The following is an 18,728-nucleotide window of genomic DNA, read 5'->3' as shown; positions in this document are numbered from 1 at the left end:
CCCCTTTTCTGCTATAACAGTCTCTACTCTTCTGGGAAGGCTTTCCACTAGATGTTGGAACATTTCTGTGGGGACTTCATCCATTAATTCATCCACAAGAGCATTAGTGAGGTTGGGCACTGACGTTGGGCGATTAGGCCTGGCTCGCAGTCGGCATTCCAAATCATCCCAAAGGTTTTCGATGTGTTTGAGGTCAGGGCTCTGTGCAGGTAAGCCAAGTTCTTCCCCACCGATCCTGGCAAACCATTTCTGTATGGATCTTGCTTTGTGCACAGGGGCATTGTCATGCTGAAATAGGAAAGGGCCTTCCCCAAACTGTTGCCACAAAGTTGGAAGCACAGAATCGTCTAGAAAATCATTGCAAGGGGCCTAGCCCGAACCATAAACTGCCCCAGATCATTATTCCTCCTCCACCAAACTTTACAGTTGGCACTATGCATTCGGGCAGGTAGTGTTCTCCTGGCATCCGCCAAACCCAGATTAGTCTGTAGGACTGCCAGATTGTGAAGAGTGATTCATCACTCCAGAGAACATGTTTCCACTGCTCCAGAGTCCAATGGCGGTGAGCTTTACACCACTCCAGCCAACGCTTCATATTGTGCATGGTGATCTTGGGTTTTTTGTGTGCAGCTGCTCGGCCATGGAAACCCACTTCATGAAGTTCCCCATGAACAGTTATTGTGCTGACGTTGCTTCCAGAGGCAGTTTGTAACTCAATAGTGAGTGTTGCAAACGAGGACTGACAATTTTTACACGCTACGTGCTTGTCACGCCCTGACCTTAGAGATCCTTTTAAATCTCTATTTGGTTAGGTCAGGGTGTGACTAGGGTGGGAAATCTATGTTTTCTATTTCTTTGTTGGCCTGGTATGGTTCCCAATCCTAGGCAGGTGTCCATCGTTGTCTCTGATTGGGGATCATATTTAGGCAGCCATTTTTGTGGGATCTTGTTTTTGTGTAGCTGCCTGTGAGAAGGCCAGAACGTCATGTTTCGTTTCCTTCTGTATTGTTTTTGGTGAGTTGCATATTTATTAAACATGTGGAACTCTAAGTACACTGCGCCTTGGTCCATTCATTCCAACGATCGTGACAGTGCTTCAGCACTCGGCGGTCCCGTTCTGTAAGATTGTGTGGCCTACAACTTCGCATCTGAGGAGTTGTTTCTCCTAGATGTTTCCACTTCACAACAACAGCACTTACAGTTGACCGGGGCAGCTCTAGCAGGGCAGAAATGTTATGAACGGACTAGTTGGAAAGGTGGCATCCTATGACGTAGCCATGTTGAAAGTCACTGACCGCTTCAGTAAGGCCATTCTACTGCCGATATTTGTCTGTGGAGATTGCATGGCTTTGTGTTCGATTTAAAACACCCGTCAGCAACAGGTGTGGCTGAAATAGCCACACCTGTTGAAAAAATGAAAAAGCCCACTAATTTGAAGGGGTGTCCAGATACATTTGGCCAAAAGTATCTAATGGTAATATGTAACAATAAATTGAGACTTTATTAACACAAGCTGATCTTAATTTTATCACAAATAACTAATTGCACTATTTTATATAAGGAAAATAATATAATTTTTTTGTGCCATGAAGGTGTAGGCTATGTAGATGTTCCAAAGGTCTGCATCAGTGGCTTGTAGGCTATATGTGGAAGGAAGGAGCTGCTAAATGTTTTTATGTTAATTAACGTTCAATTACCGTGAGACCTACAGTTGTTTGCTTGCTGATGAAATTTCGTGACCACCACAGCCCTAGGTGTGTGCCTTTCCAAATCATGCCCAATCAATTGCATTTACCACAGGTGGAATTACAATCAAGTTGTGGAAACATCTCAAGGATGATCAATGGAAACAGGATGCACCTGAGCTCAATTTCGAGTCTCATAGCAAAGGGTCTGAATACTGTTATATTTCTATGTGTTTGGCCTAGTATGTTTCTCAATCAGAGGCAGGTGTCAGTCGTTGACTCTGGTTGGGAGCCATATTTAGGTAGCCAGTTTTCTGTTGTGTTTTGTGGGTGGTTATACCCTGTCTTAGTGTTTTCACCATACGGGACTGTTTCGGTTGTTTGTTTGTACTTTTTGTTATTTTGTTCAGTGTTCTGTTGATTTATTAAATATATAATTATGGACACTTATCACGCTACACATTGGTCTGATCCTTGCTACTCCTCCTCTGAAGAAGAGGAATTTCATTACAGCTACCCAAGAACAGTAAAGCCCCCTTTACTGGCTCAAATAGCCAACCAATCAGCCTGTTACCAACCCTTATTAAACATTTGGAAAAATTGTGTATGACCAGACACAATGCTATTTTGCAGTAAACAAATCGACAACAGACTTTCAGCACGCTTATATGGAAGGACATTCAACAAGCACAACACTTAAACAAATGACTGATGATTGGTTGAGAGAAATTGATGATAAAAAGATTGTGGGAGCTGTCTTGTTAGTCTTCAGTGTGGCTTTTAACATTATCGATCATCGATCATAAAACGTATGTGTTATGGCTTTACACCCCCTACTATAATGTGGATAAAGACTTACCTGTTTAACAGAACGGAGGGTTTCTTTAATGAAAGCCTCTCCAACATAATCCAGGTAGAATCAGGAATTCCCCAGGGAAGCTGTCTTTGAGCAAAGCCAATGTGTCTATGTATGCGGATGACTGAACACTATACACGTCAGCTACTACAGCGACTGAAATAACTGCAAAACGTAACAGCTGCAGAGCTGCAGTTAGTTTCAGAATGGGTGGCAAAGAATAAGATAGTCCTAAATATTTCCAAAACTAAAAGCATTGTGTTTGGGACAAATCATTCACTAAACCCTAAACCTCAACTAAATCAAATCAAATCAAATCAAATCTTATTTGTCACATACACATGGTTAGCAGATGTTAATGCGAGTGTAGCGAAATGCTTGTGCTTCTAGTTCCGAATCTTGTAATGAATAATGTGGAAATTGAGCAAGCTGAGGTGACTAACCCTGGATTGTGAGCTGTCATGGTCCAAACGTGTTGATACAACAGTAGCAAAGGTGGGGAGAAGTCTGCCCATAATAAAGTGCTGTTCTATATTCTTAACAACACTATCAACAAGGCAGGTCCTACAGGCCCTAGTTTTGTCGCACCTGGACTACTGTTCAGTTGTGTGGTCAGGTGCCACAGAGAGACACTTAGGAAAATTACAATTGGTTCAGAACAGGGCAACATGGCTGGCCCTTAAATGTACACAGAGAGCTAACATTAATAATATGCATATCAATCTCTCATGGCTCAAAGTGTAGGAGAGATTGACTTCATCACTACTTGTTTTTGTAAGCAGTGTTGAAAAGCTGAATGCACTGAGCAGTCTGTTTAAACTACTAGCACACAGCTCAGACACCTATGCATACACCACAAGACATGTCACCGGTCTCTTCACAATCCCCAAGTCCAAAACAGATTAAGGGAGGCGCACAGTACTACATAGAGCCATGACTACTTGGAACTTTATTCCATATCAGGTACCCGATGCAGGAGTAGAATCAGATAAAAAAATACACCTCATGGAACAGCCGGTACTGTGAAGAGAAACACACACAGGTACAGACAAACGCAATACGCACACACGCTAGCACACTCACTCTAAACACGCTTACGCTGTGGTATGGTGGTATTATACATTTTGTATTGTAGATACACTACCGGTCAAAACTTTTAGAACACCTACTCATTCAAGGGTTTTTCTTTATTTTTTAAAACTATTTTCTAAATTGTAGAATAATAGTGAAAACATTAGAACTATGAAATAACATACATGGAAATATGTAGTAACCAAAAAAGTGTTAAACAAATCAAAATATATTTTACATTTAACATTCTTCAAATAGTTACACTTTGCCTTGATGACAGCTTTGCACACTCTTGGCATTATCTCAACCAACTTCACCTGGAATGCTTTTCCAACAGTCTTGGAGGAGTTCCCACATATGCTGAGCACTTGTTGGCTGCTTTTCCTTCACTCTGCAGTCCGACTCATCCCAAACCATCTCAATTTGGTTGAGGACAGGGGATTGTGGAGGCCAGTTCATCTGATGCAGCACTCCGTCACTGTCCTTCTTGGTAAAATAGCCCTTATACAGCCTGGAGGTAGGTTGGGTCATTGTCCTGTTGAAAAACAAATGATAGTCCCACTAAGCCCAAACCAGATGGGATGGCGTATCGCTGCAGAATGCTGTGGTAGCCATGCTGGTCAAGTGTGCCTTGAATTCAAAATAAATCACAGACAGTGTCACCAGCAAGCACCCCCACACCATAACACCTCCTCCTCCATGCTTTATGGTGGGAAATACACATGCGGAGATCATCCGTTCACCCACACAGCGTCTCACAAAGACACAGCGGTTGGAACCAGAAATCTCAAATTTGGACTCCAAACCAAAGGACAAATTTCCACCAGTCTAATGTCCATTGCTCGTGTTTCTTGGCCCAAGCAAGTCTCTTCTTCTTATTGGTGTCCTTTAGTTGTGATTTCTTTGCATCAAATCGACCATGAAGGCCTGAGTCTTCTCTGAACAGTTGATGTTGAGATGTGTCTGTTACTTGGTCCTCATGAGAGCCAGCTTCATCATTGCGCTTTATGGTTTTTGCAACTGCACTTGAAGAAACTTTCAATGTTCTTGATATGTTCCATATTGACTGACCTTCATGTCTTAAAGTAATGATGGACTGTTGTTTCTCTTTGATTATTTGCGCTGTTCTTGTCATAATGTAGACTTGTCGTTTTTTTACCAAATAGGGATATCTTCTGTATACCCCTTACATTGTCACAACACAACTGATTGGCTCAAAAGCATTAAGGAAATACATTCTACAAATGAACTTTTATGAAGGCACACCTGTTAATTGAAATGCACACCAGGTGACTACCTCGTGAAGCTGGTTGAGAGAATGCCAAGAATGTGCAAAGCTGTCATCAAGGCAAAGGGTGCCTATTTGAAGAATCTCAAATATAAAATATATTTGGATTTGTTTAACACTTTTTTGGTTACTACATGATTCCATATGTGTTATTTCATAGTTATCTTATTTCACAGTCAATCTTATTTTACAATGTAGAAAATAATAAAAATAAAGAAAACCCTTGAATGAGTAGGTGTTTCTAAAACTTTTGACTGGTAGTGTATGTAGTGGAATAATAATGTTATATGATGTACTGTTTTATCTTTTGTTTTATGTGTGATGTAATTGCCTTAATGTGTTTGGACCCCAGGAGGAGAGGGAGAGAAAACTAACAACAGTGTATTTTCTCTGGGAATGATGGGCTGCAAAGACTGTGACACATACTGTCTATATGATGATGGTTAGACGTTGTTGTGTAAGGATGCCCACAGGAAAAGCTGGTTTTCTGTGGAGTCACACCTGGAATGAAACTTTGAGAACTTTGAACCAGAGCTGATTCATCTCAATGCAGATTCCCTGTCTCCTGCCCTTGATTCAATGACCACTGTATCTGCTGTACCAGATATACAGATCAGAATGAGACAGACAATACATCTCAACCAAAAGCTTCCTGTTGCACTCCTACTGCCCCACCTACGCATCACATCGTTGATGGTAATGACAGCCATTTCCATAATTCATAAGGGTTGCCTATCTTTCAAACACAGAAGTAGCTGTGAAGTAGTGTGCAACATGGGCCTGGTTTCGTATGCTTAAATAGAAGAACAGAATGAATATATAATATAAAAGTCACAGTCACAAACAACACAGTTTTATGACGAGCAGAGGTAGTTAGTTAGGGTGTTCTCATATTGAGGAATGAATAAAACAGAAGGGCTGAAATGAGACAAGCATGCTGATTCATATCTTAGCCATGGGGAAGATTGGCACCTTTTTGGCACGTTTTGATGCTTTTTAAAAGGCTGATTAAGTGGTGGTGTAGGGTGTATTATTATCTTCCATGAGTGCACAGTTGCTTGATGAAGTGCAAGCTGTCATGCCACCCACCAACCTCTCTGTAACCAGTTGTGACCTGTCATTCAGGGCAGGTGGGCCCCACATTTTTTTGCATTTTTTTTTTTGGGGGGGGGGGTTGCCTGTTTTGCATGTTATTTTGGCATTAATACGTGTCACATATCAGTTTGAAAACAATGTCGACAAATATAATACTAATTGAATTTAAAAAGCTGCATACAAATTGCTTTCTTGAGTAAGGCAGCTCCAAAATGCAGATGTTTCAGCCTACCTAGCTCAGTGCTTTCTGTGGTGTTGAGGCAGCCAGCAGAATATACGGAGCGTAGGGGTTGGTTATGTTCTCTAGTTGCGCTGTGATTGTCTCAGTGTTCTGTCACTTGTGGGGACACTACGTCACAACCAAATCTAAGAATAGACATCGAAAAACCAAGCCCCTTGGGTGTTGCCATAAATTTACATTAGAACTTCCCATCCAAGACGTCTTAATGTCATTGGCTACAGATAGAATTACGTCAAATCTCGTAATATCTACAGTAGCTTTGATTGGACTGACATGGCAACATCATACTAAATCTTAGCTATCAGTCAACATGATGAAACAAGTCGACAATCTACTGGCAAATACTTTTAAAATCCTTGTCATATGAAGAGCAATAATGAAGAGAAATTATAGATAAAACATATCGGTGCTCATCGGCCATTGGACATAAACACTACACAACAAGTTAGAAATAGCAAGTTTAACAATGAGTGGTTTGGAAGGAATCAGTGGCTAATTGCAAGCATTGTAAAGCAATCACTAGCCTGGCATTCAATGAAGTGGGTGTGTGGTCCCAAGTCGGCGTTTAAGGGTCTCTTTTTAGGCTCCTGAGCGGCGCGGTGGTCTAAGACACTGCATTTTAGTGCAAGAGGTGTCACTGCAGTACCTGGTTCAAATTCAGGCTGCATCACATCTGGCCATGATTGGGAGTCCCATAGGGTGGCGCACAATTGGTCCAGCGTTGTCTTAACTTAACTGTTCTTAACTGACTTGCCTAGTAAAATTTAAAAAACATTAAACATTGGCCATGCTGTCAATCCAGCATAATTTCTGCCACGCTCAAAACATCTGTTAACTCAGAACTGGGAAATCTGACTTCAGTGAGTTCAAGGCAACTGGGAACTTGGGCAAAAACGAGCTCTGACTGGGAAAACACTTCTTGAAAGGTCATCCAACTCAGTATTGTAAGTTGGGAACTCGGGCCTTTTTCTAGAGCTCCGGCCTGAAGGTCACTGACGTCATCATGATTCGACCTTGTTATTTTCCAAGTTCCCAGTTGTCTTGAAAGCACCATAAATCCAGAGAGTGCCAGACTTTGATGACAAAATTTGCGCACAAAGGTCCGCCGCACCACCTTCCTGTTCAAGTGAGCTCAGCACAACAAGGTGAGTCCAAAAATGTATTGTATGCTGATGCATAAATTATGTAATATGCCAGGGCTCCTGGCTGTAGCTAAGAAAGTACTACTAAGTGTATGTTGTGTAGTAAGCTGTTAGTAGCCTATGTGCCTCAACCTAATAATTTGGTTTATTTTCCCCTCTTAATTTCACCTACTGTTCTGACTTGGTGGTGCACATGTAGCCTATAACCTGTTTTTGAGAAATGTAATCATTGAATATTGTAAGAGCTTTCATTGTCTGTTTATTATGCCTCCTTTATTTATACTACGATTCTGACTTGGTGTACAGGGAGAACACTGTAAGAACGGCCCATGTTCTGAATTCTGTTGCTGTACATTTCAAAAGTTCTGAATAAATAGTTATATTGACTTCGTCCGTCCTAGCTCGCTCATTAATGTCTTAATCGAAATTACGGATTGCCTCTTATCCTCTTGTCGTCCCCTTTTGCCATAGTTTGTACATCTCAATTGTCAGTAGAAACCATGTTTTTTAAACAAGTCAGCCATATCAGCTCAGTTTTTTTAAAGGCAGTAAACGAGGCTGAATGAACTGTTTTATTGCCAGGCAAGGCTCCGCTTATAGCCAGGTGTAGCAGTGGTAAGGTGTTGGGACTGCTGTTGGGACTCTGCTGTTAGGACAGCTATGTATCCCCCTAACAGTTTGTGGACACCGTCTGTCACCGTTATAGTGAAATTAATGTATTGTTCAGTGATGTGTTCTGTGGTGGACTTGCCAGCATTTTTTGGTTTGCCCCACAAAGATTGACATGCTAAAATCGCCACTGCCTGTAACGTACACCAAAGGAGATCACATCAATCCACCTCATCCGCCGATGTCGCAATTCCACTCAATGGAAGGGAACACGATGGTGGTCTCCGTTTTGCTCTACAACCCCCGCTAGTATCACAGGACTCGTCTGAACGTAACCCATACAAACAAATGGAGGAAAGGAGGTACTGTAATTTTGTGCCCAAAGAAAGAAGTTACATTTGTGAAATATATATATATATATATATATATATATATATATATATATATATATATATATATATATATAATTCCTGAGCTTTTTACATCTCCTAGATATAGGACAGACGCTTCAAAACCTTGTTTCTTATGATCTATTTTTTGACCGTCCTTTTTTTGTGTTATTTAATGCGTTTCTATGGGCTTTAGTAGTAAAGGCCAAAAACGTAATATCTTTTTCAAATTCTTTCTTGAAATGTTTTTTTTTTTTTTATATACCTAAGGGGGTACTAAAATTCTAAACCAAATGGCTAAATGATGCATGGTATGAGCATCTTAAAACAATTCCATGTCAGTTTACTTATTTATTAACGTTTCGACCCTTAGGTCTTCACCGGGCATCCATAGACCTAAGGGTCAAAACGTTGTTAATAAATATCATCTGGGAGCAGCAGTGTGCAGCTTTTTCCTTTCTGTTTTCCATGAGTTTGCATACAACTCCAGCACCTACGGAAAGTACCTGGATGTGTGTATGTTCTTCAGCCTTTGTACACAGGTTACTTATTTAGCCATACTTTGTAACTATTTGAAGCTATAAATAAATAGATAAACAGTGTCAAAGTGAATAAATAAATAGATCAACAGTGTTGATGCGATGGGTCAAGCTTAGCCTCCACATAGCCTATATTATAATATATAAACCACCTACGTCTATAAAGTGATAAACACTGTTAAATCGCCTCTAAACTTACCTTTAACTTAATGTATATGAGGGGTCGTGTTTACCTTGACTTTGCCCAACAATCCACTGGAACATCCGTCACCTGTTTGTTCATTGATCTACCCGGTCCCTCAGCATCATCTCAAAGGTTTTTGTTCCTGCCTTCCAGGTCCGCTCTGCACCCAGGTAAGTCCGATGACACGCCCCAATTACCACCCGCTCATCCAATTGGTGGCTGACTTCGACCTTACTCCCTGACGAGTGGTGTCTCATTTTATTGTCTCTAGTCCTTCCTCCGCAATCACGCCCCCTTGAACAGCCGCTCTCTCGATGCTCTGAAAACAGCCCGGGTACCTGTGCTTGGCATCAGCCGCTGTTCTGTGTTCTTCTCCTTTTGCCCATGCAGTGTGTGTTACTGTAATTTAATTATACCAATATGTATTCATTAATTGAATTCCCTTAATCTATTTTATGAGAATTTGTAAGATTCTTGTTTGCATAAAATAGACGGAGACCAGTCTTTTCAATAATAGGTAACAGAATTTATTCTCAGAGCGCGCTGCCACGTTACCACGAGCAACAGTTTATATACAATAACATGATGTCATTTCATTGCTTAACAGAATCCCCTCCTCTCGACCGGGACAAAGGGAACTTTAAAAGTTCATTCTGACCCCCCTAGCACATACACAGGACACACAACACAACTGAATTAACTTTTGAACCCTCAACATTATCGATCACCACTTAGCTGACAGTTCTTTAAAAGTTAATTCTGACCCCCCTAGCACATACACAGGACACACAACACAACTGAATTAACTTTTGAACCCTCAACATTATCGATCACCACTTAGCTGACAGTTCTAATTAACAGAAAACCTAGGAATGCACTCACTGTCTTATCTAAAACACCCCAGAGCTAAGTTTCGTCGGTTCAACCATAGGTTAACTACCTTATCTGTTTACTTAATCCACAACCCATTTCTTTCTTCCTAGTTGGAATGGTGTTCATGAACTTTAATTACTCCTTGTCCGTGTCACACAATCCCTTCTTATGAACTCATATTGTTAATCAGATATAATAAAACAGAGTATAAGTTTACTTAGTTACAGTTCCATTTAAAATGATTTGTTCAGTCATTTAATCATAATTTTCCTCACAGTGTGTAAATCAAATTAATAGGCTGCCAAGCGTAGGCTATTAGCAGTGGTGGAAAAAGTACCCAATTGCCATACTTGAGTAAAAGTAAAGATTCCTCAATAGAAAATTACTCAAATAAAAGTGAAAGTCACCCAGTAAAATACCTCGAGTAAAAGTCTAAAAGTATTTGGTTTTAGATATACTTAAGTATGAAAAGTATAAAATTAAAATCATTTCAAATTGCTTATATTAGGCAAACCAGACGTTTGTTTTTGTTATTTATGGATAGCCAGCGGCACACTCCAACACGCAGATATAATTTACAAACAAAGTGTTTTTGTTTAGGGAGTCCACCAGATCAGAGACAGTAGGGATGACCAGGAATGTTCTCTTGATAAGTGCGTGAATTGGACCATTTTCCTGTCCTGCTAGCCATGCAAAATGTAATGAGTACTTTTGGGTGTCAGGGAAAATGTATGGAGTAAAGAGTACATTATTTTCATTAGGAATGTAGTGAAGAAAAAGTAAGTTGCCAAAATTATAAATAGTAAAATACAGATACCCCCAAAATCGACTTAAGTAGTACTTTAAAGTATTTTTTACTTCAGTACTTTCCACCACTGGCTATTAGTCAGCAGAGGTGGATGTTAAAAGAGGTGCTGATGAATAACTGAATAACAATCAACTTTATTAATGAATTGGTTTGTAAAAGTCTGTGAAATTTCTACAGTAACACAAAAATATTAGTTATTTACAAACACATGAGAGAACATTTCTTAAATGAGCAAAAGCAGAACATAGAAACTGTAATAAATGAGATAGCTGCAAGTATTAGGTAATATTGCCCTCTTTATTGAGCACTAGAATGTATATATTACATTACATAGCAGTGTGGAATGTGTGACCAAAGGTGTGTTGCCAGATAAAAGGAAAACAAAAAACGTTCAAATATTTGGACTGTAGAAAGGTAGTAAAGTAAATGTGTGCTTTCCTGGTGTTTCTGCAATGCTGCTATCTAGTGATAAATTGAATGAACATTCATGACAATGATGTATGAACATCTGTCAAACAATAATAACAATGGTAATATAAAATAAAAATCTTAAAATGGAGAGAGATTAATGAAGGCTTTTTGTAGGCTTTCCTTGATGTTTTATGAGTACATGGTCAACTGAAGCCACTGTGGAGAAAGCAGAACACAGAAAGATGTGTGGTTATTTAGGTCTAATTTCAGTTCCTATATCCAGTCATTCATCTTAAAAATGGTCCCTAACCCTAAACACATTGTTCAAATGCAAAGAGAAAATAGTGAAACCTAATTTACCTCCTGGATGTTGACTTTGATAGTTCCATTATCATCTTTGTCCAGAGTCTTGAAAGCTCCTGAAAATGCACAAAACACTATTACTGAAGGGTAATGAAAAGGAAATAGTCTGAAATCAAGAACATAATCGGACTGAACAGGAGAGCATTGAGGATCAGTCACTTACGACACATAGCGTCCAGTCTGACCAGGCACCCAATGAAGTTGTCAAAGTCCATGTTGCCCTGTTCATCACTGTACCTGCGTACCATCAACTGGAAGAGCTGGTCGTTGAGAGGGAAGCCTGCACACGGACATAACAGGAGAGAGACACCAATGAGAACAAACACCTTAATGCAGGGACAAGCTGGCTTTCATCAGTTGTCATGGCTGTTTGTTGTCACTGTTATAAAGGGCCTTATAGTATGATGTCAAAGATATGCAATTCCATGTTCCGTTTCTCCTGGTCTCTGAGCTCACCTGCAGCTTTGAAGGTAGCAGGAAGCTCTTGTGAGGAGATGAGCCCGGAGCGGTCCGCGTCATTTGATATGTAGATGCACTGAATCATAGCGGAAATAAAGATACACCGAGAGGTCAAAGTTCATCAAATCAAACTTTATTTGTCACCTGCGCCGAATGCAACAGGTGTAGACCTTACCGTGAAATGCTTACTTACAAGCCCGTAACCAACAGTGCAGTTCAAGAAGAGTTAAGAAAATATTTACAAAAAATAAAGTTAATTATAAAAAGTAACAACGAGGCTATATACAGGGGATATCGGTACCAAGGCAGTGTGCGGGTGGTTCAGGTTAGTCAAGGTCATTTGTACATGTAGGTAGGGGTGAAGTGACTATGCATAGATAATAAACAGTGAGTAACAGTAGTGTACAAAACAAATGGAAGGGGGGGGTCAATGTAATAGTCCGGTGGCCACAGCACCTTTTATAAAGAGTGTATTAACATGACATTTATAAAACAACAATTCTTACATTAATGGAGTAAGAGGACTGTTGGAAGTTGTATGGGGTGTTATAGGAATTTCTTGCAAATACATGTAAATCATTTCTAGTTCAAGGCAAACGTTTCACAGAAATGTCCATCATTTCACACAATTGTTCATACAGTGCCGATTGTCAAAAATGTAACAAGAGGACTGAACTCACCTGCCATTTCTTGATGTTGTTCCATAAAAACTTGAACTCATGGAAACCTAGCTTTCCTGTGCTGTCACTCTGTGTGCTCAGGGTTAAGGTAAAACTTAATATCAACTACTCTGATAGTATAGTATGGAATAGAATAGTGTAGTATAGTCCTCCATCCTAATACAGACACTGATGTGGAAGGATACATCCATGACAGCCACCATGCTCCTGCATGACTCGATGCTAAAGCCATCAGTCTTCAGGTCACTACCTGAAATGAAAACAGACAGACCACTCCTTCACTACAATACAGAAAACCATTCCTTGGAACCAGTCTTGCGCTTCGACTCCATTATGTGTGCAAGAGGTGTACAAAGACAAATATAGACACAAGCATGGTGTTTGTGCAAGAATAGGACTCACGTTTGCCAATGATCCTGTTGAGGATGTTCATCAATTCCGTGGGGCTCACCTCCATGTCCTATAATGCACAGAGAGATACAGTAAATCCTCATACGCTCTATATGCCTACATGTACTTGGGTCACAAGTCAGCTCACAAAAGGATAAGGACACCGAGACTACTTTAATGAACATATGTTTTAGGAGTACAATCATGGACCCAATGCATCTCTCTCTCTGGATTTGTGCGTGACATATTAGAACAACCTAAGTCATTGTATCAACTTTCAGCAGACACATTTGCGGCAGGTATATCTTCAGGTTTCATTCCATATGAATCTTGTGTTCCCCCCCTTATGAGTAAGGCCTCAATGAGTTCGGGCTAGTCATCAGTTTAAAGTCGATCGTTGCCAACTGAGCCTACCAGTAGAACATGTATCCACCCCTATCTATGACTCACACAATCTACAACCCCACCCCCACAAAACTTAACCAGGCAAGAGAGCCGCCCTGTCAGACAATGGTAGGAAGCACATAGAGGAGGAACCAGTCCCTCTTCTTGTCAGTGGAATAAACCAGGGTTGGGTTCTCAGCAAACCACATCCCCGGTCTCTTACTCCACCACTGCCTGATCCAACATCAGGGAATCATTGTGAGCAACCAGGCGCCCAATGAAGTTGTCAAAGTCCATGATGCAGTGTTCGTCACAGGAAGGAAATGTCTGTGGAGCCCTGGGCATTAGTGACTATAACCAATCAATGATTTAAGCCAACCGGAGCTCTTCACGGTACTCTTCCAAAAGGCTTCTATTAGTTGGCAGCAGTGCATGACAGACAGCACATTTGAAGCTTCAAATTCACCATGTCTGTGTAGATAGTTGAACCACATTCTGAAGACTGGCTCCAGATTAAGCAGGGTGAATGGCTGGAGGGGAGGGGTTTGGAATGCAAACAAGACTTAACTGGGATACAAGAGGCAACAACAGGGTTACACTGATTGTGCCAGTGTATCATCAGCCCAAAAATGAAATACCATCCATGCCATGGATAGTTGGCTGCACCTACAAAAGATAATACACCACAAACAATACTGGAACTTAATTAACACACTGGTCATTGGTCTGCACTATATTACAATAAACCACTAACAGTGGGTTAATGTAAATAATTTTACCAACTGTGTGTTGTCCTTGTGGAAACCCACATAACGAAACAGCCTCTTTAAAACATTCAACAACAGACCTGATTATACAATGGCACACTTATGGAAACTGAATTTGATAGCCGAAAGCCTTAGGTGAACGTCTCTCAATGACTCATAGCTGGAATCCCTCGGAGGTGAGGGCCCTCGGAGTGTGGTGTCAGGAAAATAACCTCACACTCAACGTCAACAAAACTAAGGAGATGATTGTGGACTTCAGGAAACAGCAGAGGGAACACCCCCATCCACATCGATGGAACAGTAGTGGAGAGGGTAGCAAGTTTTAAGTTCCTCGGCATACACATCACAGACAAACTGAATTGGTCCACTCTCACAGACAGCATCGTGAGGAAGGCGCAGCAGCGCCTCTTCAACCTCAGGAGGCTGAAGAAATTCTTGTCACCAAAACCACTCACAAACTTCTACAGATGCACAATCGAGAGCATCCTGGCGGGCTGTATCACCGCCTGGTATGGCAACTGCACCGCCCTCAACCGTAAGGCTCTCCAGAGGGTAGTGAGGTCTGCACAACGCATCACCGGGGGCAAACTACCTGCCCTCCAGGACACCTACACCACCCGATGCTACAGGAAGGCCATAAAGATCATCAAGGACATCAACCACCCGAGCCACTGCCTGTTCACCCCGCTGCCATCCAGAAGGCGAGGTCAGTACAGGTGCATCAAAGCTGGGACCGAGAGACTGAAAAACAGCTTCTATCTCAAGGCCATCAGACTGTTAAACAGCCACCACTAACATTGAGTGGCTACTGCCAACACACTGTCAATGTCACTGACTCTACTCCAGCCACTTTAATCATGGGAATCGATGGGAAATGATGTAAATATATCACTAGCCACTTTAAACAATGCTACCTTATATAATGTTACTTACCCTACATTGTTCATCTCATATGCATACGTTGATACTGTACTCTATATCATCGACTGCATCCTTATGTAATACATGTATCACTAGCCACTTTAACTATGCCACTTGGTTTACATACTTATCTCATATGTATATACTGTACCCGATATCATCTACTGTATCTTGCCTATGCTGCTCTGTACCATCACTCATTCATATATCCTTATGTACATATTCTTTATCCCCTTACACTGTGTATGACAGTAGTTTTTTTTTTGAATTGTTAGTTAGATTACTTGCTCGTTATTACTGCATTGTCGGAACTAGAAGCACAAGCATTTCGCTACACTCGCATTAACATCTGCTAACCATGTGTATGTGACAAATAAAATTTGATTTGATTTGATTTGATTTGATTTGAATCAAGAGAATCAAGAGGCACTCTTGACTTATCTGGGCTCTTTACTTCTCTGAATAGGATAGGAAAGGACAGTAGGTTTGGAGGTGAATAGGATCAGATATGATAGTAGTAGGAGTGCATAAGTTGAAAAACAATAACTACTTACATCCCCAGCAAGTTGCTGGAACACCTTGCGGAACTGTCTCTCCTCGTCGTTCTCATTCTGCTCCGCGTAGGCCAGAGGTCTGCGTGGTGGGGGCTAGGACACAAACACAGACCAGGTTCTGTTAACACTAACACTCACAGCCCTCTTCACTACGATCTAGCATGCAGGACAGCAATAGTTGTGGCTCCTTTGCTCAAAAGAGTAGTGTTAACTTCTAAAACTTTCCAGTCGGCAGTGAGTGCACTATCATAAGACAACCCCTTGGGTTGTGCCGTGGCGGAGATCTTTGTGGGCTATACTCGGCCTTGTCTCAGGGTGGTAATTTGGTGGTTGAAGATATCTCTCTAGTGGTGTGGGGGCTGTGCTTCGGCAAAGTGGGTGGGGTTTATCCTGCCTGTTTGGCCCTGTCCGGGTGTATCGTCAGATGGGGCCACAGTATCTCCCGACCCCTCCTGTCTCAGCCTCCAGTATTTATGCTGCAGTAGTTTGTGTCGGGGGGCTAGGGTCAGTCTGTTATATCTGGAGTATTTATCCTGTCTTATCCGGTGTCCTGTGTGAATTTAAGTATGCTCTCTATAATTCGCTCTCTCTTTCTCTCTTTTTTAAAAATCTTTCTTTCTTTCTCAGAGGACCTGACCTGAGCCTCAGGACTACCTGGCCTGATGACTCCTTGCTGTCCCCAGTCCACCTGGCCGTGCTGCTGCTCCAGTTTGAACTGTTCTGCCTGCAGCTATGGAACCCTGACCTGTTCACCGGACGTGCTACCTGTCCCAGACCTGCTGTTTTCAACTCTCTAGAGACAGCAGGAGCAGTAGAGATACTCTGAATGATCGGCTATGAAAAGCCAACTGACATTTACTCCTGAGGTGCTGACCTGTTGCACCCTCGACAACTACTGTGATTATTATTATTTGACCCTGCTGGTCATCTATGAACATTTGAACATCTTGGCCATGTTTTGTTATAATCTCCACCCGGCACAGCCAGAAGAGAACTGGCCACCCCTCATAACCTGGTTCCTCTCTAGGTTTCTTCCTAGGTTCTGGCCTTTTTAGGGAGTTTTTCCTAGCCACCGTGCTTCTACACCTGCATTGCTTGCTGTTTGGGGTTTTAGGCTGGGTGTCTGTACAGCACTTTGTGACATCAGCTGATGTAAGAAGGGCTATATAAATACATTTGATTGATTGATTGATGATGTTCTGAAGGAAAATTGGTGCTAAAGGGTTTACTCACAGGATCTGATGGCACAAATTGACCAGGGTCGATGTTGCTGTTGGAGAAAACAAGAAAGACCTATTACTATTTAATAAATGTTAGAAATGTCATGAATGAAGTCAGTATACTGATGTAACCTTATAACTTTAGACCATCCCCTCCCCTCGCCCATACCCGGACACGAACCAGGGACCCTCTGCACACATCAACAACAGTCACCCCTCGAAGGATCGTTACCCATCGCTCCACAAAAGCCACGGCCCTTGCTGAGCAAGGGGAACTACTACTTCAAGGTCTCAGAGCAAGTGACGTCACCGATTGAAGCGCTATTTAGCGCGCACCGCTAACTAAACTAGCCGTTTCACATCCGTTTCACTGACAGTGTTTGTGCGTGTGCGTGTGCGTGTGTGTGTGTGTGTGTGTGTGTGTGTGTGTGTGTATGTGTGTGTAAAGGAGCCAGGCCTACCTCACAACATCCAGGATGCCACCAATGAGTCTTTTGGCCAGAAACATCTTGTGAAGGGACAGAGGCGAAAATCTACAAAAGGAGTCAAGAGAGAAACATCTGACATCAAACATCTGATCGATTAAACAAAAAGGCGACAACAGAGAGAGAAAACGAGCCATAATACAGTATGTCCGGCTGTAATAAATGTGTTATTGGTGTTGGGGCTCCCTCTGAAAACTTTTTCTCCCTGGCCTGTATTGGTAAGTATCACAAACAGTATAACCTCTGCAGCAGATGTCAAAAGTGACGAAGAAGACAAAACAAATCAACGTTAAACAGTCTGATAAACTTGTGAAGGCAATCTGATTCCCTTAAATTGATAATAATACTTACAGGGAACAAATGCGTTGCTGAATTCGGCAGATACTGACGTGACGGCACTCCTTCTTGGTACAAACCCAATTCCGCAAGGAGTTATTTTTCAATGCATCAGAGCTCCACACCCCTGCCCAATAGAGAAGTGCGCACCATAGGGAGAGACAGGTCGAAATGACTCTGGGTCCTACAACCCGTAAGGTTATGTCAAGAATAACTAGCATTTCCCTATTGATGATATTAGGGATGATGAGACTAATTCAGACGACACTTTTACAACACTTGTATTATGTTTGAGTCACATAGATTTAAAATAATGATCAATTGAGGGTACAAGGCCTAATGTTCATTGCATTAACTGATGCTGTTTTACAAAACAATGGCATAAGATTTCATGTCGTAATAAAAACATTTTTAGAATGGCATTTTTCCTTTCGAAATATAGACCTATTTGCATAACCTACATCTTGCATGCAATGTAGATGTCTGAAACGGGGGGAAACATTTGAAAACGAAGAAGCTACGCTGTGTGAACTTGTCCAATAAGAAAGTACATTCTCCTTCCCAAGTTGAAAACGTTTTCTCCGGTTTGTTGTCCACGGAAGACCGCCTACATTGTGATGTCAGACAAAGGACCCAGGCAGGATGCAGGAGCGCTCGGGAAGTTGTCGCTGTGGATTCGTCCTGGTACAAATGGCGAGCGACATGAAAACAGTGTTATTGACCACGCACAAGACAAGACAACGTACACTGTTCACGTGTACGGTCCGTTTACCCGGCTCTGACACTGCATTTAACGGGCGTGTAAAGTGAATACAAGTTAATAAAAATGTCACTTTTATTACGCTATCAAAACATCATAGGTAGCATAGATAGGCTATGATATCTTGTTAAGAACATTGTTTAGTTCATCCAGATTAATCTATTTCAACAGTTGATATACTGTCGCAATCTACAGAAGGAGGCATTGAGACAACACTT

At 41.5% G+C, this 18,728-nt stretch overlaps 1 protein-coding gene across 1 annotated transcript; it reads right to left on the bottom strand.

Annotated features, from left to right (window-relative positions):
- Positions 1 to 11,058: 11,058 nt before the first annotated feature.
- LOC112265141 (calpain small subunit 1) lies at positions 11,059 to 17,896 on the bottom strand. Its single transcript, XM_024442212.2, has 11 exons — positions 17,766 to 17,896; positions 17,391 to 17,462; positions 16,943 to 16,979; positions 15,710 to 15,802; positions 13,096 to 13,153; positions 12,879 to 12,943; positions 12,694 to 12,762; positions 12,011 to 12,089; positions 11,718 to 11,834; positions 11,552 to 11,610; positions 11,059 to 11,407 (listed from the first exon to the last, which is right to left on the bottom strand). Exons 2-11 carry the CDS (start codon positions 17,435 to 17,437, stop codon positions 11,381 to 11,383), a joined length of 651 nt encoding a protein of 216 aa, XP_024297980.1. The 5' UTR covers positions 17,438 to 17,462; positions 17,766 to 17,896; the 3' UTR covers positions 11,059 to 11,380.
- Between the last annotated feature and the right edge of the window lie 832 nt (positions 17,897 to 18,728).

Source organism: Oncorhynchus tshawytscha, linkage group LG13, assembly GCF_018296145.1.
Source record: "Oncorhynchus tshawytscha isolate Ot180627B linkage group LG13, Otsh_v2.0, whole genome shotgun sequence".
In the NCBI taxonomy this organism is placed as follows: Eukaryota; Metazoa; Chordata; class Actinopteri; order Salmoniformes; family Salmonidae; genus Oncorhynchus; species Oncorhynchus tshawytscha.
This window is presented reverse-complemented; position numbering and strand designations above follow the sequence as displayed.